At 33.5% G+C, this 22691-nt stretch overlaps 1 protein-coding gene across 2 annotated transcripts; it reads right to left on the bottom strand.

Annotated features, from left to right (window-relative positions):
• Nucleotides 1-1772: 1772 nt before the first annotated feature.
• Nucleotides 1773-4808, bottom strand: LOC132645303 (exocyst complex component EXO70A1-like). Of its 2 annotated transcripts, XR_009584090.1 has the most exons (2): nt 2473-4808; nt 1773-2331 (listed from the first exon to the last, which is right to left on the bottom strand). XR_009584090.1 is itself a non-coding variant. In XM_060362218.1 (1 exon), exon 1 carries the CDS (start codon nt 4476-4478, stop codon nt 2652-2654), a length of 1827 nt encoding a protein of 608 aa, XP_060218201.1. In that variant the 5' UTR covers nt 4479-4808; the 3' UTR covers nt 2338-2651. The 2 variants fall into 2 exon arrangements, 1 of the variants encoding a protein (XP_060218201.1); XM_060362218.1 differs by lacking the exon at nt 1773-2331 and having other exon boundaries at nt 2338-4808.
• Nucleotides 4809-22691: the final 17883 nt, after the last annotated feature.

The raw sequence follows: 22691 nt of genomic DNA, 5'->3' as shown, positions 1-22691 counted from the left end.
ATCCCTATATTCCCCACCTGGTAGGCCAGAATGATAAAATTGGAATTGTAGTTTAATTTTTTTTTATTATAAGAAAAAGAAAGAACTCAACGAAAGGGATAATAAAGTACTCTTCTCTTTGGTTTATTTCCAAATATTTATCCACATTCAATATTTACACTAAATCTTATTTATCATAGTTAATTGATTAAATGTGTCAAGAATATTCTAGAGTTTCAAGTCTTCCATGTTGACATAGACCTTTTCGTTGTACTAGTCGAGGTCTTGCTGGTCAGTGATTTAGGCTAGGAAATAAATAGAGCATTCAAAGACGTGATCGGTTTCCAATTCAATTCTAGAATTTCCAAGTCTTCCATGTTTACGTCAGACATCTTTATTGATGTTAAAATTCACCTTAACTCACTTAAAATATTTAATGGAAACAGCAAAGTTGATTTACCAGAACAAAGTCAAGTAGTACATAATTGACTGGTCCATGCTTTCTGACCCATTTACTTAGAAGGAACGTATTTAAATTCATGGGTCTTAATTCCCTGTTCTTGTTTGATGTTTCATCCTCATTCTTCCGTATCTTTCGTTAATTCAGAATTTAGAAACTAAAGAGGACTAGCTCTTGAATATGTAAATAACCGATTAACGTTTGTATAGAGAATTACCTGCAATTGTCTTTTAAATGCAAAAATTGTACACAAACACTTTTGATTCAAAATAAGGTTATCCGAGAATAATAATCCTGGGATTACAACCTCGATAGATAATGTCACCTTCTATATGGAATAGATAATCCTATGATTTTGGAATAAATTTTATCCCCATTTTAGTTGATAGCCACAATCAAACATTAGACAAATTTTATACTAGGATAACTAACCCCCAATCCTCGTAACCAAATGGCCCCTTATGGTGATGTGGCAAAGTAACATCCACAAAAGAGAGAAGATAATCAATTTAACAATGAATTTTCCATATTGGGGTCGACAAACCAAGTTCTTTATACCTTTATCTTGTGAAGTGTTTGTTCATTCACCAAAACCTACAAGAAGCTAGGGAAGATTCCTCTGTCATATCATTCTGACTTGTTCCATCAAAATTCCCCAGTATACATTCGAATCTTTGTGGACCACAGCTTTTGGAATTGGCGGCTGAAAACAAACTTAGACCGTAGAAAATTGAACATTGATGAATCAAACTAGAACCAATGGCTGACCAAGCGTCAACCTTATTTGACCCTTCAAAATGTACAGAAGCAGAGCACAAAATAATCATGTTTTCCTGAACATGGTAATGTAGGAAGAGTTCTGAACCGGAACGAGGAGTTTTTTTTTCCAAAAGTGCTAGACTAATGTGCTTGAAAAAAAAAGAGAACATATCTACCTATAGCGCATGTTTTTTATGCAGTATGTATGAATAGACTCAAGTCCCATGTAGGAAAGACCAGCGAAAAGGAATATGGCAGCTAACTTCTTAGTCTAAAAGGTAACATCATGGAATGCAAAGGAAATTTCAGGGAATACAACGTTAATGAAGAGATGTGGAAAGGTTGGAACAATCACTAGATAAGGAACGTGATGCGAAGGAAAAAAAAAATTGAAATCAGCACCAAACTGGTTTCCCTGAGTCTAACTTTATCTCTCTTGAAAACATAGTTAAATCCACGAACTATTTGTCAATAAAAACTACATGTGGTTATCAGGAACTGCAGATGATATACTTATGTCTGACTTTCACGTTTAGGACACTTGAAAGTTCGAACAGGACTGCAAGAGATGATACATTTGGAAACTAACAATCTGAACCACTTCAGCGAGCTCATTAACACAAATGCTCCTTGTAAGCAAGCAGGAAGTATCCACTTCTATTATGTTCTGAATATAGCAAATTTTTCAGAGTTCCAATTCTGCTTCTTCTCTTTTTCAAATACGTGTGTTAAGTGTTCAATTTCTAGCTTACAAGAGAATATCACTCTATGTTCTTTCATTTTGAGATAAGGTAAGCATTCATGTTTTGAGAGTATTAAACAATCAAAGTGGTCGGTAGGTTCTGTTTATGCTTTACCAAATACACAGGCAAACTGTCATGCCACAAGGACTTCCAGTGTTACAGTTGGAGAATCATGATGTAACTGTTTTCATTTCACTGATGTTTTTTAACTTATAAGCAGTAAGAAGACAGCAAGTGAAATACAATAAATTATGATATTGTTAATGGAGTTTGAAAATCTAGTTTGCTTCAAAGAATTCAGTTGTTAGGGATATTGTCCTTGGGAATGTTGCCTTCAATGTTCAGACTATATTAAGCACCTGATAAGAGGCATAGGCTTCCGAGGGTGACCTACAATGATCAATGAAACTCTGTTCTCATGATTTTAATGGCTTGAACATTTCAGAGTAAAAGCAAACGCACAAATCCAGATATGAACAAAATAAGATAAAAATCTAACATATGAAAGAAATACAACAACACTGCGCTTACAGGGCAGGAGCATTCAGGCAGAGGCGCAGACTATCATAGATACAGCTGATCTTCCCAAAATTTTCTGCTTTGCGCGACAATACATGAACTCCAGAATGCCAAAACCTCAGCTCCTAAATGACTCCACAAAAAAATTCAACGAATGTCCTAAAATTCTAATTACTGAAACATATATCCTTTCACTGAGATCTTCTTCTTATGTGTTGTTGAACTTGGTACCCCTCAAAGAAATCCAAGACAGCATTCTCAATGTCCTCACCGGAATACTTGATATAGTTTTCCGGATGCCTTCCACTCTCAATATGATTCCTGAACCTTCCGAGAAATGATCTATAAGCTGGGATCAACTTCTCGGATACAGAAATACGCAGCTCCTCTCGGAGCTGAGTATCCGGAATCAACCAGGTGGATTGAGTCCTATGCACCTCTTCAAACATAGCATTAAACGTCTTAAACCGCTCTCTCAACGCACTCTTAGACACCCCAGATGAAAAATTGCCTTTAACATGTAAACCCTCATCTCGCAAACAATGCAAAACATATATCCAGGTTGATCTCTGGTAGTTTGTAGCTGCTTGTCTGAATTTCCCTGTTAATCTCCTTAAACAATCATCCCCAACCATCTCCCTTAACTCAGGCGACCCTTTAATCTTCTGAACAATATAATGTACATTGTTCATCATAAATAAATGCGCCAATGAAGTATCTCTATAGCACTTAGACTTTCCTTCCAAATTGAACTGCAAAATCACAGAAATCCAAATCAAATGAAGCGCCAACGGGGTCTGCCCTTCTAGTTCCCCGAACTCCATATCAGGGGTGTTAGGATCACTAGAATACCTAGACCCCGTTGTCGGCTTTGACACAATCAATTCAGACATAGTCTGTTTGTAATCCGAGATTAAACTTATGTAGTTCATAACATACCTAGTCAAAGGATGTATTGTCCCTCCAGGGACAGGAACTTTAGAAGGTTCTCTAAGCACTGCATTTTCAAATTCCGATAATATCCCTCTAGCAGCCTCAGCTAACCTAGATAATATCTCTACAGCTTGAACCCTAATCGACTCCGATGATTTCGAATCAAAAACAATCTCAATATCCACCAACAAATCCGATAAAGCATCATGTAGATCCAATATCTTAAACAACTTCTCAGGTGATCTTCTACTAATACTAATAGCTTCAGCGAAATTAAATAACTGAATAGCTGGACCTTTAATTGTCTCCATAAAACAAGCATCATCAGTTGCAGTTCTCAAATCTCCAAAAATCTGCTCACATAATTTCTTCTCACTAGCGAAAAGTATGCGAACGCATACTTTTGCAGCTCTTATCCACCGCCTGATTTTCATTTCCAGTGTTTCCCATTCTAATCTCTGAATATCTCCAATACTCAGTTTCTCTATACCTAGACGTCGGAAACTTGAGTCCACAGCAGACTTGCGTACACTGCCATACACCTGAATACACTCCCTAAGATATCCAGCTGAAATCATTCTCTCAGCTATACATCGAAGATCATCAATCGCTTGACAAGGCATTAGATCGATCTCACGAATACTATTCGTAGATCGATAACTACAGCTACTATGACTCTCTTGATGCTCAAACTCCTTAGTAGTCAACGGTGAGTCAACATTATCCTCCTCCTCGTATTCTTCTTCTTCTTCTTCTTCTTCAGGTAAAGGACACGTGTCAGTTAGTGATTCAGCTTCCATTGGAGTTGTATGTGCTATTAGAATATTACGAAACTCGTCTTCAAGACGAGCCATAGCGATCTGGATCGCACTATTGACTTTGTTTTGATCATCTGAAAGTGTAGCGGATTCCATTGACCGTTGGATTTCATCAACGGCGGAGAGGTAACGATCGATCTCGTTGCGATCGCCAGCGAAGATCATCTTCTCACGAGAATCTTCTGATGCTGTTGAATCCCAACGGAGTATTATTTTCTCAGCTGACTCAAACGCAAATGCAACGACGTCGTTTCCTGGTGGTTCCATTATTAATTTCACCTTTCAAATCTGAAATGTCTGAAAATAATTTAGTGTGTGAGCTTAGAGAGGAAATGAAGATGAGGGTGAATTTGAGAGGCTAAGTGATACATTTTGTATTTGTAATGGTGGTATTAATAATGAGTACTATTGTGAAATTTAAAATATATATTTATTCTACTGTATGAAAATGGACTAAAATTAACGATTTTCACCGGCGAAGGGAATCATTTGAATATTCCGATGGTCGATTAAAGTGGGTTTTAGAATTTAGTTTATTTAAAGGATAAAGGAAAAGAAATGCGTGGATAGGGTGTGTACAAGTGTTGTCCTATATATGCGCACACTGTCTTTACTGGACAACAAGGGGAGAATATAGGTATACTAAATTTCACTTTGCACCGTTATCCTTTCGATTTCGCCATTTTGAATGGGAGATAAATCGAAATTTTGAAATATTTTAAACGCTTAATGCATATGCACCTCCTAAACTTGTTCTTTTTTTTTTTTTAAATTTTATTTTGACACCTTAATTAAATGTTGTTACTATTGAACTCCTGAACTCGTCCTCAAATGTGTCGATCAAACCCCCTAAATTTAATTTTTATTAGAAACAGAAATTAAATTGGGAAAATGAAGGTGGAATAATATTTTAGACGTGTGATAAGTTATTCTTTAGGTCATGGATGTGTCGATTTCTGGTTCTACTCTTCCACTGTCAGCTTAATCAAGAGCTTCTCTTTTTTCTCCTCTCAATTGCTGCTAATCTTAGCTAAAAAATGACATAATCAAATTAGAATATATATTAACATGTTGTTACATTGAAGATGGTGTTGACACCCAATTTTGTCCCGTCTCTCTGCCAAAATACCTATTTTTAAGCTTCTAATATTTTGAAAAAAATAAAAAAAAATACATTCTGGTTACTATAATTATTAGCCTCTTATCAATACCGACATTTTATTATTCTATTATAATAATAATAATAATAATTATTATTATTATCATTATTATCATTATTATTATTATTATTATTATTATTATTATTTATTAATATTATTATAATTCACAATTCTTATCATTTCGGCATTTTACCAGCTTACGCATTTATCTTTGCATAAATAAATAATAGTATTTATTTAGTGCGGATTTTCAAAGAAAAGTAACATATATTATTACACGGCTATTATAACACCATATGATTTTATTACCCGAGTCTAGTAATCACATATTTTTTGGTATTAAGTAATATTTTGTCACCCTCGGTATGTTCATTAATTAAAATGGGTCTCTTATTCAAATTTAGAAGTCAAACTGTTTCTTGCACTCAGTCCGTGTTTTGACTTACCGGGCTCCAAATCAAAGTCCGATTAACCCCTAATATTTTTTTGGACTAGTCCATATCTCTTATCTCGATTTTTAGAATAACCTGTGTTTTAATTTATTAGCCTATTCTTCTAATACCCGGTCTAAAAATTGACCCAGTCCATAAATGGACCGGGTCTGACCCGTTTCGCACCAAATAAGGGAAACCCTTTTAGGGTTTCCCCTCATTTCCGCCGCTCGTCACCTTCTCCACCCTCCTCCTCTCTTCTCCTCTCCATCTCCGCCCCTTCTCCACCATCCTCTCCTCCTCGTCGCCACCCGTCCTCACCGCCGCTTCACCTCCTCCGCCTCCTCTGCTCCACCTCCTTCACGCCTCCACCTCCTCCACCACTCAGCCTTGTCCCCCACTCTGCTCCTTCATCATCATCGTCGCCTCACATCTCTGCTCCCCACGTTACTCTCCACTTCATCACCGACACCTCTGACACACCCCACGCCGCACCATACCTGTCTCCACCATCATCATCTCCACTCGCTACTGTCACTCCCACCCCACGCGTCTGACACACCCCTTACCACTGTCACCACACCACGCACTGTCCCCCATCCCTGTCATCACCACTCTCCATTGCCCCCCACGCCTGTCCTTCATCTCTGTCCACGCTCCCCTCGTTATTTTTTTTAGGGGTACGAATGAAAACCCTAAAATTTGGGGGGGATAAGTACCGACTTTTGGATCCATTTAAAGGGGGCGGGGGAAAGCAAAAAAGGGAAGGTTTTTGGATTCCGAAAACTCCCTAAGAATCGAGTTTCTCGAGTCGCAAAAAAAAATCGTCCTAAGAAAACATAAGTCGCCTCGAATTCCCTAAATATCAGTCATTTAGGGGTCATTTCTACCAAGTCAAAATATATTAAATCAATTTTGTTTCGTTTACCCTTGGTATCAGTTCGAATCCGCACATATGCGAGCTAAATTTGATAGTGTTCGGAGGTAGATTGAAGATTTAGAATCCCGTTCGCTGCACGACAAAAAGGTAAACCTTAATGCGTCTCTTGTTTTCGGTATTTAGTGTTTGCTTTAGTTAGCTAAATGTGTAGTTTTCCCTATCGTCGTTTGTTTGTTGATATTTAGATGCTGTTAGGATAGGGTGTTTGATTACTAAGATGAGTTGTGAAAGATGAACATCGTAGTTTTGGGGTGTTTAGATTGAACTCTCGAGAGTTAGAACCTGTTCAAAGATGAATATACACAGGGTATACAGTGGGTATCAAGGCGAAAGGGGAAGTATGCGCTCGATATACATCTAATATACATAGCACCATGTATATAACTTAGGTATATTGGCATGTGAATAAAACATTTCGGTACTGCCCCTCTTTCACTCTGTTTATTCGAATAATATACTCTGACATGAACGAAATCTGTCTGGTTTAAATACGATGGAATGATTATATGATATGTCAATGATGGTCGCTGATTCGATTTGGTCTCTAATCTGGCACAATCAGGTTTGTTTGGGCCTGTTTAGAATAGCTTATTCATCTGCTGAAGGTGATTTTGGCATTTTAAAGTCAGCATATTCTTCAATCCAAACTTATGTTTACTCAACTCCTAAAATTTGATATCTATGTGACATTCATCATCTTAAGCTGCCATTTGGTTTGATAACTATATATGGGGACTGTTTGTTTAGCTTAATATGATGCCTAATGCAACTTTATTGATTTCTGGCAGATTAGTCTGTTAATGGACCCTTTATACATTTTGCTGGATATGTTTTTCTCCATTTCTCTGTTTGTTCATATGCTTCTCTGTTTGACTTGTAATTTAGTCAGTTTATGAATCTCAAGACAAAATTCGATTAACACTAGTTTTTTTTTGTTGTTTTAGAAATCATATTTGTATGCTGTTATCTAGTTTGTACGCATTAGTTGGTTTATCCTAGTTTAGTTATTGCTTCAACCTAACCTGAGCTAAGATGAATTTACATAATCGCTGGCATTCCTATGGATTCTATTTAAGGTGCAAACTGTCCTAAGAAGTCGTTTAGTCCACAACCTATTCGAATATGATCCATGCCTAGCTTGATCAGTCACATGCTTTAATAAATCTGTGTTTGATTCATGTTGGGTTTCAGCTTGTTGATTCAAAGTGAAATGGTTTCTTGGCTACGTTGACTATCTCCAATATGCATTTAATTAAGAGAAGATTCGTGTGTTAGTGTTTTGTATCTGATATTATTCAGCTGTGGCCTATGTTGAAATGTTGTTTGGTTTCTTGCCATAGTGTCAATAGTCTCAACATCAAATATGTTGTTCTTAAAATATGTTGCTGTCTGGTCTGTTGTTGCAATATCACAAAACCACGACAATAAATATGCTATCAAGATTCTTATGCCATACCAATTTGCAACAAAGTCCGTCTATACGATTCATAAAGAACGAATATCTCCACTGCCTCTACTGTCATTATAGAACAAAGACCAGACCAACATACACAGGGAAACAGAAATAAAAAAAAAAACAGAGTGGTTGTTGACGTTGTTGTTGAAGCAAAAGGGCATATTTTCATGTACCATGATCCAGTAGTTTCTAGGAAATTAGCATGAATCCATGGGTTGCTGGTTATGTATTACGAAATAATTATTGGTTAAACAAAGAGAGGCCATCATGATATATATATATATATATTCTACTGGATTGCCTTTAGTTTCACATTTTTATATATTTAACCTTATCGATTGTACACTAATTTTTTTTTCTTTCGTTGCTTTGCATGAACCTGTGTACGGGTCCGAGGGACTCGTTTCCCTGCCACGTTCGATGTTGGGCTAAAACCCAACATGATTTTCTTCCGAGTCGTCCGTCATTCAATTCATCCGCAGCAAATGAAATCTTTTGGGCCAAAGCCCGTACAACAGCAGTCCGAAAATGGGCTGAGCCCATTAAACTATATTGGCTCTTCTATTTTTATTTCTGTGCATTTGATTTGTATGGCATGATTAACTCTTTATTTTGTTTTGTTTTCTTAACTTAGATGAATTCTAATAAATTTAGTGGGGTTTAGTCTTAGTTATGGGTAGCTAATTTAAGAGAAACTAATAATTAATTCCATAAGTTATTCTCTTCCTTTCATGCTTTTATTTTATTTGGAATAATTGATTTGCAAAATGGCATGACTATATATTTTAAATAAAGGGAATCACATTTTATCATAAATGTTTCAAAACGTCACTAATACGCAATTATAAGTATATTTTTAAGTAACTCTTCAAGTTTTGAATCAATCACGCATATTCTTAATTAAGCATAGTTGATAAAGATACTAAAAAATAGATAAAGGAAATCTATTAACTATTTTGTATTTTTATTCATAAACTGAAAATCAATTAATACCTCATTACTTAGTTCAAATATTTATTAAAACATTGCATAAATTCGCATCTTCTTCTACTTATATGTAAGTTATCATGTTTTGTAAACTCCATTCTTATTATGCTACTTCCTTTAAAACTATGAGCAATTATTATAAATTTTATTCTAAGGTTTCCCTTTATACAAAGCATTGACCTTATTTTTAATAGCTTTATTATTAGAAGTCTTTTATAAGTCTTATTATAAACAACATTTTAAATATTCTTCTACATAAATTATTATATTTTCTACAAGTCTTATTTTTCTTTTAAAAAAATAACATCACTATTCTCATGCAAAGTTTTAACAACATTTATAAGTCTCAACATTTCCTTTATGAAATTATTATATTTCTCTACAAATTAGTTCAAGCGGCATTATTATATTTTTCTGGAACCTTAGTAATATAAGCAAACCATTTTTTCTTAAAATTCAAACACTATATTCAATCTAATTAATTAACCTAAGTTGGTCGGATAACCGTAAGTTAACGGATTCTAGAGGATGCCTAACCCCTTCCCTTTAGGATAATATAGAGCTCTTACTTAGAATCACATTGGTTAAGCAGACTATTAATTGAGGTTTAGTTTTAATTCTGCCTTAGTTAACATCTAGGTGTCCTAATTCACCGTTAATTAATTAGGTGGCGACTCCTTAAATAAAATAAAACAGGAATCACCAATACGTCATACCCTTAAATTAACCCGGTTAAAATGGGGTGTGACAGATGGAATACTATGTAAGTCAAATTGTGTTTGATAGACACACTTGAAGACGAGTTTAGATGTTCAATAGTAACAACACTCAATTGAGGTGCCAAAATTTAAATTAAAAAAAAAGATAAATTTATAGGACCGCATATGCATTAAGCTTATTTTAAATACATATGTTCATTTACATTATTTGTATCGAGTTACGCCATCTGTATCGAGCTCGGATGGAATGATATGAATACTAGAGATTAATATAGTCGATTTTGATTAGATTGAGATTTGAGGTTGAAGCATAATTATTGTGATATCATTTATATTATTTAACATTATTTGTTTACACTAATTAATACTTATTATTCTTTTTTACTTATTTGAAATAATTATCAATTAATAATTTTTCGTAAGAAATATGTGAAAAAGAATTGAAATAAAAACAACAAAATTAAAGGAAATATAAGTTAAATTTAAAAGTTTTAAGCTACCACAGAAAAGGATTCTCTATAATCGAAACCTAATTAGGAGGCTATTTAAAGGAAATAGAAGTTAAATTCAAATATTTAATTACGACAGAAAATGATTTCTTTTATAATTGAAGTCGAATGACATACAGAAGAATGTAGAACAGGAATAAGAAGTACAGAATTTTAAGTTTACATGATACAATTTGATAACTTTTCAAATATTCACGTTGGCAAAAAGGGCCATAAACCTTCTAAATTTTCAGTTCCAACAGTTTCTTGCAGGTCACTTCGAAGTCAGTTAAAAATACTTGAGTTTAAGTTTTATGCATTAATTGTATAAAAAAAGATAGGTCATTTACAAGGTATTTATGGATAAATGTCTTGATAATTTTTAATTAGTAATCTAATCATTAAAGATGGTGACTAACCTACTGTGACATGTTAAAAGTCACTAATCATATAAAAAAAATGTTACAACTGTAGTATGTATAACTTGAATCCAAAAAAGTTCTTTAGTTTTCTATCTTTGAACTTATTCGTATCAATTTTCTAAAAGGTTGTCTCCGTTCGAGGTTCTCAAAAAGTTCTTCAAATCTTCTTTTATTGAAGAATGAGGATGAGACATCTTTTCATTGAAATTTACTTTTTTGTTCACAGAAGTCTCAAAATCTAAAATAACCCCAAATTTATCCAATCTTTTCTATATTGTGAGAGTGCCAAGCTACTGCTAACTTGATAAAACTTCCTTATATTAGCGTGAAATTACCTCAATTAGACGTAACATGCAGCATGCGTAGATAAAACTGAGCTGTCATATTGCACTTTCGTTGACCAATTGCTATATGTGGTAAATCCTCTAATGGTAGGACGAGACAAAAGCGAGTGCAATTCTGGTTTTGATGTGAAATATTATTCCTTTGTTAGATGCATGATGGAGAATGGCATAAGAAGAATCATATGTTTGACGTATGGAGGATTTTTCATGAGCAATATTGATCAAACTTGGATAATTCTCCTCTCATGAGCTAACTTTTGGGATTGAGTTAAATGAGACGCTTAATCAGTTAAGTTTACTTAACTAGACAACCTTCTACATTAAGTGGTATCGTTTCTTTTGTAATCAATCCAAGTTTTGCTTAATAAATACATGATAACGGTGTTTACACTATCAAGGCACAAAGTTAATCTCGATTTAGGGACCAACTTCCGTATTTAAAATCGTCCAAAGACCGACCTTATTTTACCAATATAAAGAATGAAAGGGCCTGCAATTCGGCAAATTACCTTACATATGTATACGAGTAAGAGGTTAGGTGCAAACCAAATTTAATTTGCGCAAAAGAAGATAAGTAATGAAGACTTTAATGAAGTCAACTTGAACGTACTGATAATTAGTCGACAGTATTCACGGGGTGCATGATATGGTAGATTTGTGGTAATTTTTCTAACAAAAAAAAAAGGTAGTAATTTCCAGATACCAAACAATTCATGGAATGGGAATTTAGTTGGAATTGGTCCATTTAAATGGTTTTCTTTCTCTAAATTTTACTTTTTTTAAAATGGTATTTCTAGTACTCAATAATTTTGTGCAAGTTTTGGACGTTCGAGTTTGAACAGCTTATCTTTGTCTTTACAAAATAATAATGCAACTTAATATACGTACATAATTTTTTATTTTATTTTTCCTAGGTACATATTTTTCGAACCTAAACAGTAAATGTGTGTGCATGCATCTGTTACTAGTTACTACTACTAAAAATCTAACTGCATCTCATCCCCCTAGTAGCTGGCACTTGGCAAGCAACAATTTACTGACACCAAATGAATATATTAAGAGACAAATCTGGGATTGCACGAGTGCTAGCTCTAGCTTTAATTAACAACTCCGATTAGTAATAATAAATGCATCATCTCAAAGACGTGTCCCGTCATTAGTTCAACTTAGTTAGATTAATAGTTTTTCCCCTTCTAATTGTGTCGTTCCAGCTAGCCTTTCAGAACAGTGAGCACAATCGAGGGGTTTTGCAATGAAATACTACATAAAAAAGTAGTAAACGACTAAATCTCGTCATCTTTACATTATTAATTGTCTTTCTTACTGTTATTAATTTTCCTAGGTGTTACTATTATACTTAGTAAGATAATGGTCCTACAATTATTGGTAAACTAGTAATATTACCCGCGCTTTCCGCGGTGTGAAAAATATCAATAAACTTAAAATTAACATTTTTATACTCTTTTGGTCTAGATGAAATTTTCAAACATATGAGTACAAAATTTTGCAATATATTAATTAAATCACAAATAAAGCATCTTCGTTAGTATTAGAGCATACATTCAACTACATTTTTCACTGTCAAAATTTGTATAAGAAATAATTTTGAAGAAAATTTTCACTTTTATATATGTGTCTGATGGGGTTTAACACATAATCATATTAATTTAATTATATAAATAAGTAATTTTTCATATTAATTTAATTATATAAATAAGTAATTTTTCTTTTAGATTTATTTTTATTCTTTCATGAGTTTGTAAAGTAGATGTTTTTTAAAAATCTTTTTCTATTCAAATAACAAAAGCATGGAACCAAAAGTAAATAATTCAAAAAACAAAAAAGAAAATGAAATAAGTGGCAATACCAACACTTGCATAGGTTGTCCATTGACTTCTGTTATGTATTTATTTTCCTAAAAAAAAATCTCTTTTTCATTTTTTCCTTTTAATGCTCGTCTTTTTCTATTTTTCAACCTCCCTCTCAATCATCCATCTCAATAATTTATTGCCTTTTCTTTGCCTTTTGTCCCGCTTCGTACAACTACTTAATTATTTAGTTAAACGCACTATTTAGATATAAAAGTTGGGGGAAAATAAATATTTACCTTGTTAAAGAAGATGCAGCGCCTCCAAAGGAATGATGAAAAATTAGAGAATTGAGAATATTACGACAATTGATCAGTTATGCTCGATAGTCCGAGTCTCAACTCCATTGCGATTTGGCAGAGTGTAAGAGTAGTAAAAGAATTTTAATTTTCAAATGTTATCTGTTTTTTTGGTACGTTTGCATGGCAAAAGTTTGAAATTATCACTATTTTTTTGGTGATAGTATATTGAGGAGAGTTGAATGATTTCCATGTGTATTTGGTGCTTGGAGTTTGACGTTCTTTTAATAAGAAGAAGCCAACGGTTAGTGGAGAGATTTGTCACTAATTAGGACACAACCTTTCCGAAGAGTTTTCATATTTTTAAGTTTTTGTTTCAATTTTTGAATAGAGAAAAAGGGTTAAAATTTAAGGAACAAGATAAATATGTATTCTGGTCTTAGAGAGTGTCATGTCACCAGGCCTATGTCTCTCTTTTATGTATATATAGATTATACTTTTGATCGTTGTAATATGTGGTTAAGCACTTAACCTTCAATTTATTGAAATACTTACGTCTTTTTAGTCCCTTTATGCGGAAAGTATGATATTTTAAACTATTTTTTGTATTATATTATCATCCAGTGGCGAAGACAAAATTTTCACTAAGGGGATTCAAAATATGAAAAAGTAAACACGCGAAGAAGCCGAAGGAGGTTCAACATCTACTATATATGCACAAAATATAATTTTACTCATATATAAATAGCGTAACTTTCCGTCGAAGGGGTTCGAATGAACTCCCTTGGCTGTACCTAGCTCCGCCCCTGCTAGCATCATAAAGCTTATAACTTCGATTATTCGTTTAAAACTTTAAACGTAAATGTATATATATTCACTTCCTCGTCACTAGTTTAAATGGAAGAATCTAGATATAATATCATGTTTTATCAATTTCTTATTTTGTTTAGAACATTATTAGAAGTATTATAATAAACTTAATTCAGAAAATATGCGACGTATAAGTTTGTAGCCTCGCACAAATTTCTTAATTCGAATTTAAAAGTACACCACAAAGCCGTCCAAAAGTCAAATAGTGTTATAAATATCCCAAGTAATGGATATCCATTAAGTTATAAATATCCCAAAATATCCTAAAATATCTCAAAATATCTCATGTCCTGTTGCTCCTATAAATAGGATGCACAGATGCAATGTTGAAAGAGTAGAAGTAATATAATCTGATATCTCTCTACATATTCTCTCTACATATTTCTTCAGTGTATTTGCTTTATAGTTTTCATTTTATAACACGTTATCAGCACGAGACTCTAACCAATTGAGGAATTGGACGCCAAATATGTCCCGTCCACTAATTAGTCGGTCCAAAGGTATGATTTGCCGTATTAATTTCTTGGTTATTAAAGTATTGTGGATGATCGTATCTAGCTTTGAAAGCTTAAACTCAGCAAATGAAAAACCATTAGCTATAAATCGACATCCACGGACCACGATAAGTAACATCAACCATTAAATTATGGAAAAGTTACCTTTTATATGGTGGGTTGAAGGATTGGTATACCTTTGGCCTTACCGTTTCTTTTATAAATGTTGGCAAAGTATATATGAACTTGGTATGGTTTCGTGATTGGCTGAGGTAAGTGAAATCATTTCCTTATATTTGTCTTAGCAAGTACGTTTCTTATTGCCATGGCTACTGCTGAAGTTCTTTTACTTAGTATTCCAGTTTTGGAAAATTGACAGTGAAAAAGGGCATCCAATATATTGCTATTGTTGTGTTACGAAGTCCAATGCCAGTGATAATATTTTTTTTTTCTTAAGTCTCATTATGACCAAATTTATTTATGTCTATAATCACCGGAAGTGGTAATATTTTCATAAGTTTGTTGTGATTACAACTGAATATGTGTTAGAGAAAAATTTCTCTACATCATATGTATGCCTCAATTTGCTCCTGAAGTAGCAATATCTTAAAAGAAATTCTAAGCTATCACAATTTGATATGCTTAAGGCCTGCACGTTCAGATGATTGTGTTCCATTTTTTAAGAATGAGAACTTTTGATATAAGCTATAAATATAGATCCATTCCCTGAAGTGAATGTGATAATATGTAGTAAAGCCTATAAATATAAACGTGCATTTGATTGTGAAAATATCATGATCCATCTCCAGAAGAGGTAGAATAATTGAGAAGAAATATTCTGAATATTATAAACTTTACTCCCGAAGTGGTAAAACTTGAAACTTTACTCCCGAAGCAGTAAAACTCTGAAACTTTACTCCTGAAGCATAAAGAATTACCAAAATATCTGAGAAATACTTTGAAGCAATATTTTCTTGTGTTTGAGCAAAATAACAAGCTATTGATGAGCGTCGTATTTCAAGCACATTTAAATAATCAGGTTTCATTCCCCGAAGTGAATGAACAAATACCACAACTTATCTCCTGGAGGGATAAAATACAAGGAATGTAGATGTTATATTCTGGTGGTATGAAATTCAGACATTGCTACATGTACCTGTCGTACGTCGAAACATATTTCTAAGGCAAAAGGAAGTAAAGTAGAATGCTTTCTCCTATAACCACATTAATACATTATGGTTAGTTGTTATTGATTTCCTTGAAGGAAATAACAATTAATGTATTTCTTTATGAAGGATTTGATTATTATGTGTTTGAGCTTAGATACAAAATACTCAGTTAATGATGAATCTCCCTGAAGGAGATGTTTGAAATATTGAAGTTTAGAATTCAATGTTTATTTCGTGACACCAGTAGTGTCGAAATTTGCTTTAATGATACCAGAAGTATTTAAGAAATATTTGGTACTAGAAATTAATTATCAAAGGCTCCAGAAGAGCTAATTATTTATTTACAAGTATCATGACACTAGCAGTGTCCAAATAATATATGATTATGGTGAACAAATTGATGTCTCTCGAAGAGCTTATATATGATAGTACCATTCATCTCAGATCATAATTATTTCGATTGGAAAATAAATTATAGTAAACCTGAAGTTTACTAGCGAGAAAAATGGTCATCATATTGAGACTACAGATGATTGGAAGATTGAATATCTCCAACTTATTACGGGTAGGGTCACGTGTGTAAAACGTTACCTGAGCATGATGAGATCGCATGTCACAATAAACCAGAAGTTTTGACATAAAATTTCATGCAATAGTAAACCAAAAGTTTATTAAAAGAAATATCACTCGTCATAGTAAACTTGAAGTTTACGGGTACAGATAATTTTATCAGTTGACAAGACCATTTTGATCGTCCTGATTTAAATCTGATGTGCTAATTGAGTATTAAAAAAAACATATTGAAGAACTAGAAGATTCTTCAAGAATTTGTTTGTGTTGCTTGTTCTCATGATAAGTTGATTATACCAGCTAATGTTGGGACTGAATCCCCAAAATTCTGAAAAATATAAAAGGTGAATGTGGGCCCCTTCACCTGCAATGTGATGTCTTAAATAGATGCATCTATTTAAGACAGTCACATGTATGTTTATTGTCAACTGGCAGTTTGATATTTACAAAGTTGTTTGCTCAAAATAATTGAGTTGGAAGCACAATTTTCAGAATATGTAATCAAGACAATCATCTTGATAATGCTGATTTATATCTAAGTTGGTTTGGCATTGGATGCCTCCATAATACAGCTAAACCATTGCTTATGAGAACAGAGTTTCAGATGTTGGTCTGAGATATGATATATTGCATACAACAACACTTGTATGCTTCAGATCAATAAATTTTGATAAATTCTCCCCTCATATTTGGTTCAGGGTCAGGAACTAGATATTTCCATCTTTTAGCATTTGATGTGCGGTACATGATTAATGGATATACCATGATGCACACAGATGGATTTTCCCAAAGAAAATGGGGACATATGTCACTAAAATAAGGGGGGGGGGGGGGGGGGGGGGGGAGAATAAGCAGCTAAGAAATATGTTGTGAATTATCATCAGTATGATCCTCAGATAATTCAAGTCAAATACTGGAAGCATTTGCTGACCCAACTATTTCATATTTTATTTGCAAAATGCTCATAATGTCCCTGAAGGACAAAGTCTACAGCGTGCATGGAGCATGGTAGACCAATCGGTTCCAAATATAATAATCCTTGAAAAAGGGAGGAGCAAATGATCATAATAAGGAGGCAGTGTGCTCTTGAAGAGCTACGACATAACACTTCATAAACCTTATAGGAGGTTCAGGTACCTGAAAATAATGAAGTGATGAGATCTCAGTAAGTTATGTCGAATTGCGAACCGATACAACATGATATCTTGTCGACAATATACAATATAGCGCGCAATATTGTATAAGGTTGTGAGGATTTGATTTCTACGTCTCTTAAAGCATGTTGACGTAGAATAATTACCAAGTAAAATGATCCATCTTGGTAAACGTAATGTTTATTGGGCCAGCAGTCCAAACAACAGAAGATGTCACATTATTTATACTGATGGATGCTGTCACGGCCTATGTGGCTTACTTGATGAAATTTATATGAAAATTCCTGAAGGATATAAAATGCCTGAAGCATTTGGTTTAAAGTCTCGGGAAATGTATTCAATTAGATTACAAAGATCATTATATGGTTTAAAACAATCAGGGCGCATGTGGTATAATCGCCTAAGTGAGTACTTGATAAATGAAGGATATATAAATGATGCCATTTACCCATGTGTTTTTATTAAGAAAACAAAATCAGGGTTCATTATACTTGCTGTTTATGTTGATGACATAAACCTAATTGGAACTCCAGAAGAGCTCCAAAAGGCGATTGAATATTTGAAGAAAGAATTTGATATGAAAGATCTCGGAAAGACAAAACTCTGTCTTGGTCTGCAAATTGAACATTTCGCAAAAGGGATCTTTATACATCAATCTGCCTATACTGAGAAAGTTTTAAATCGGTTTTACATGGACAATGCGCATCCTTTAAGTACTCCTATGGTTGTTCGCTCACTTGAAGTGAGAAAAGATTCGTTCCGACCTCAGGAAGAAAACGAAGAGCTACTTGGTCCTGAAGTACCATATCTCAGTGCAATAGGTGCACTTATGTATCTTGCTAATGCTACAAGACCTGACATAGCATTTTCTGTTAATTTGCTAGCAAGATATAGCTCTTCTCCTACACGGAGGCATTGGAACGGGATTAAGCATATATTGCGATATCTGAAGGGAACTAGCGATATGAGTCTGTTTTATACTAACAAAGGTAGTACAGATCTTGTTGGTTATGCAGATGCAGGTTATTTATCTGATCCACATAAAACTCGATCTCAAACGGGCTATCTGTTTACATGCGGAGGTACTGCTATATCATGGCGATCGACCAAGCAGTCCATTGTTGCTACTTCTTCAAATCATGCTGAGATAATCGCTATTCATGAAGCAAGTAGAGAATGTGTGTGGTTGAGATCAGTGATACATTTCATCAGAGAAAGATGTGGCTTGAAGTGTGATACAAAAATACCCACAGTATTATATGAAGATAATGCTGCATGCATAGCTCAATTAAAAGGAGGTTTCATAAAAGGAGATAGAACAAAACACATTTCACCAAATTTATTTTTCACACATGATCTCCAGAAGAATGGTGATATTGATGTGCAACAAATCCGTTCAAGTGACAATCCTGCAGATTTGTTCACTAAATCTTTGCCAACTTCAACTCTTGAGAAGATGATATTTAAGATTGGAATGCGAAGACTCTGACATCTGAATCTTGATCTTCGTCAGGGAGAGTGAAATACGCGTTGTACTCTTTTTTCCTTAACCAAGTTTTGTCCCATTGGGTTTTCTTGGTAAGGTTTTTAATGAGGCAGCTCTCAAAGAGTATTTCTAGATATGTGCACTCTTTTTCCTTCATTAGGACTTTTTCCCACAGGTTTTTTTTTTTTAATAAGGTTTTAACGAGGTACATCATCTATTAATGGACATCCAAGGGGGAGTGTTATAAATATCCCAAGTAGTGGATATCCATTAAGTTATAAATATCCCAAAATATCCCAAAATATCTCAAAATATCCCATGTCCTGTTGCTCCTATAAATAGGATGCACAGATGCAATGTTGAAAGAGTAGAAGTAATATAATCTGATATCTCTCTACATATTCTCTCTACATATTTCTTCAGTGTATTTGCTTTATAGTTTTCATTTTATAACAAATAGGATTTTGCACTTTGTTTTAGGCTATTTCTAGATTTGTTGATCAATAAGAATCTATAGAAAAATATTTCCTTTGCCATTTGATTGGATTAGAAGTAAATGCGTATGATGGTGGAGAGAGAGAGAGAGATTGGTGATGGTCGGGAATAACAACACATAGTGAAAATTAATCGGTTATCGATTGGAGCACGGGATATTGTCTATAAAATATAGTAATCCAATATAGTATTTTCTTATGGACTACTCTCAAAAATTTGTTTTCATAATGAATTGTGTGATTCGAAAATAGTATATATAGAACCAGATTGATGTTGTTTAATGAAAAGTAGTGGTATAGAAAAATTAGAGAAAAGACATCATTTGACGCTTGAATTTGGCATAAAAACTCAGTTTGACAACTAAACTTAACTTGTATTTATTTACTCCCCTTAACAACTTTCATTTCAATTATTTACCACCCTGAAAAAATAATACTACTCTCACAATGGGAGGTGTATTACACTCGTGCCACGTCATTGTCACGTCGTTGCCACGTCATTGCCATGTCAAAAATTACTAACCCTTCATTTTTTGTTTTTCTTTTATTATTTTTTCTCTTTCTTCTTCTTTCTCCTCAACCCTCCCACCGCCGCTGACGCTCATCCTCACCACGTCATTGCCATGTCAAAAATTACTAACCCTTCATTTTTTATTTTTCTCTTTCTTCTTCTTTCTCCTCATCCTACCATAACCACCCATAAGAACAACACCCATATCTTTAACCCACACCCACCACTACTACCATCACCCCACCAAATTTCATCTCATTCCTTCTCAAATTCGTCCAAATTGGTTATTTTGGTTGTTATTGTTGGCTATTATTATTATTATTAGCAACCCCATTTCTTCCATAATCATTATTCCATAACTTTATTTTTGAAAGAAAACAAAAATCAAAATTAAGAAACCAAAAAATGGTGAAAATGGTAAGAAAAGAATGATGAGAATATAGAGAGAAAGAGGAATTTGTGAAGAAGAAGAAGGAGGAGGAAGGTGGTGGGGGCGGGGTTGTGGCGTGGGGTGGGGGTTGTGAAGAAGACGAAGGTGGTGGGGGAGTGGCTATGGCGTGGGGTGGGGGCTGTGAAGAAGAAGAAGGTGGTGGGGGCGGGGCTGTGGGATGGGGTGGGGGTTGTGAAGAAAAAGATGGTGGTGGGGGCAGGGTTGTTTGGTGAAGAGGGCCGGGGCTGTGGGGTGGGGTGGAGAGGAGCGAGTGGGGGTGGGGCTGCATTTTGATTTTATTCTTTAATTAGATATTATTTTTATTTTATTTTTTAATTATATATCATATATATATATATATATATATATATATATATATATATATATATATATATCAGCGGGCCCACCTTTTTATATGTTTCAGTCTCTTAATTTGTTTTTTACTTTTTTTTTGCCACGTCAGCATTTGGGGTTGTATTTAATTAAGATGAAAGTTGTTAAGGGGAGTAAATAAATACAAGTTAAGTTTAGTTGTCAAACTGAGTTTTCGTGACAAGTTCAAGGGTCAAATGATGTCTTTTCTCGAAAAATTAAAATTCTTGATGAACTTCATATTGGTATGTGAGAAAATTCGAAAGAAATTAATGTCAAGTACATCAAACACAAGATTCGGTATATGTCATAGTGATTTAATTTTCACCTATCACAAGAACTTAAAATGTGTACGGCACATAGCGCAGAGACATTGCAAGCAACAAGGCTTTTGATCCACAAACAAAGAATTACTTCTTGTTTTCTTTTTATTTCCATGACGATAAGTCTAAACTAAAGCTTTTATTTTCTATCAAGTAAGTTTTGAATGAGTACCTCAAAAACTAGGCAAATAATTAACTTATATTGTTCTAAGTCTTGGAGCTATACATTTTTATTTAATTCTAATTATGAAATTTGGACGAATAACTAATCGACTCATTGATTCAATTTGGATGAACTGTAGAAAAGTATTTATCGTTATCAAAATCATCATCATCCTAATTATTGTGGGCTATCTTTGCAGTTTGAGATGTGATCAATGCGTTATTTCAAATGATATATCAATTATGTTTGGACGTAATTTGTATTTTAATATTTGAAAATATTCAATTTTTATATTTTTTCTAGTTTGGACACTAATATTTGAAAATATTAAATTCAATATATGTCTAATATTAAAATATGGAATGAATTATACTGCATGCGAAATGATGATTTTACTCATATATTTTGAATATTCATAAGTTCTTACTTCTAAATAAAGTTCTTGCCCTAACTATTTTTACAAATTTAATTGTTTTTTTTTTAATTTCAACTCATATACATTCAAATACATGTTGTACTGAAGAAAGATGGAAGTTGGTCCAACAAAATAAGAAAATAAAAGTTGATCGACAAAATATAGTAGAAATTGCACCTGATAGTCAATTTAACTTTAAATGCAATTTTTTAATTCATATACCAGCTCAATAGAAAGGTCATGAATATTTACTTTTCAACTACTACAAGAACTTGAAATGTGCATATAGTCAAATAGATTCTTCAAGATACAAGGCATATGATGTACAAATGAAGAAAATCTATTTTTTTTTCTAATTAGATCTCGATACGTTTGATTTTAAAACTCTTATTTTTTATTGAATAATAGTTCAATTAATCTTTGAACGAGTACCTCGAAAGCTTAATGCAACGAAATGAATTTTTGTTCTATGTCTTCGAACTATATATCCATGTTTAATATTAAGTATTAAACAAATAAAATTTTGACGAGTAAATAATCACACCTTCATTCTATTCGAATGAAGCCTGATAGAATAATATTCTTCGTTTTTGTAATCATCATCCTTGTGATTATTCTGAGCTATCTCCATTGACGCAACTTGGGATGTAGTAATGAATAAGTAACTTTCAAACAATGTATTATCAACTATGTTTGGACATAATTTGTATTTAGTATTTGAAAATATTCAATTTTAGCATTTTTAGTAGTTTGGCTATTAATATTTGAAGTATCGAACTCAACATTTGCGTATTATCAAAATACTAGTATGAATTATATTCAAGCCAATGATGGTTTAAGTTACAAATTTTTAACTTTCATAGACTACTTTTAAATAAAGTTTTCGTTGTACCAATTTATACACATGTGTATATATATAGTGAGAGAAAGATATTATGGGATGAATTAAGGTCCGCTATTAAGGTTGGTAGTTCA

The sequence above is a fragment of the Lycium barbarum genome, chromosome 1, assembly GCF_019175385.1.
Source record: "Lycium barbarum isolate Lr01 chromosome 1, ASM1917538v2, whole genome shotgun sequence".
NCBI lineage: Eukaryota > Viridiplantae > Streptophyta > Magnoliopsida > Solanales > Solanaceae > Lycium > Lycium barbarum.
This window is presented reverse-complemented; position numbering and strand designations above follow the sequence as displayed.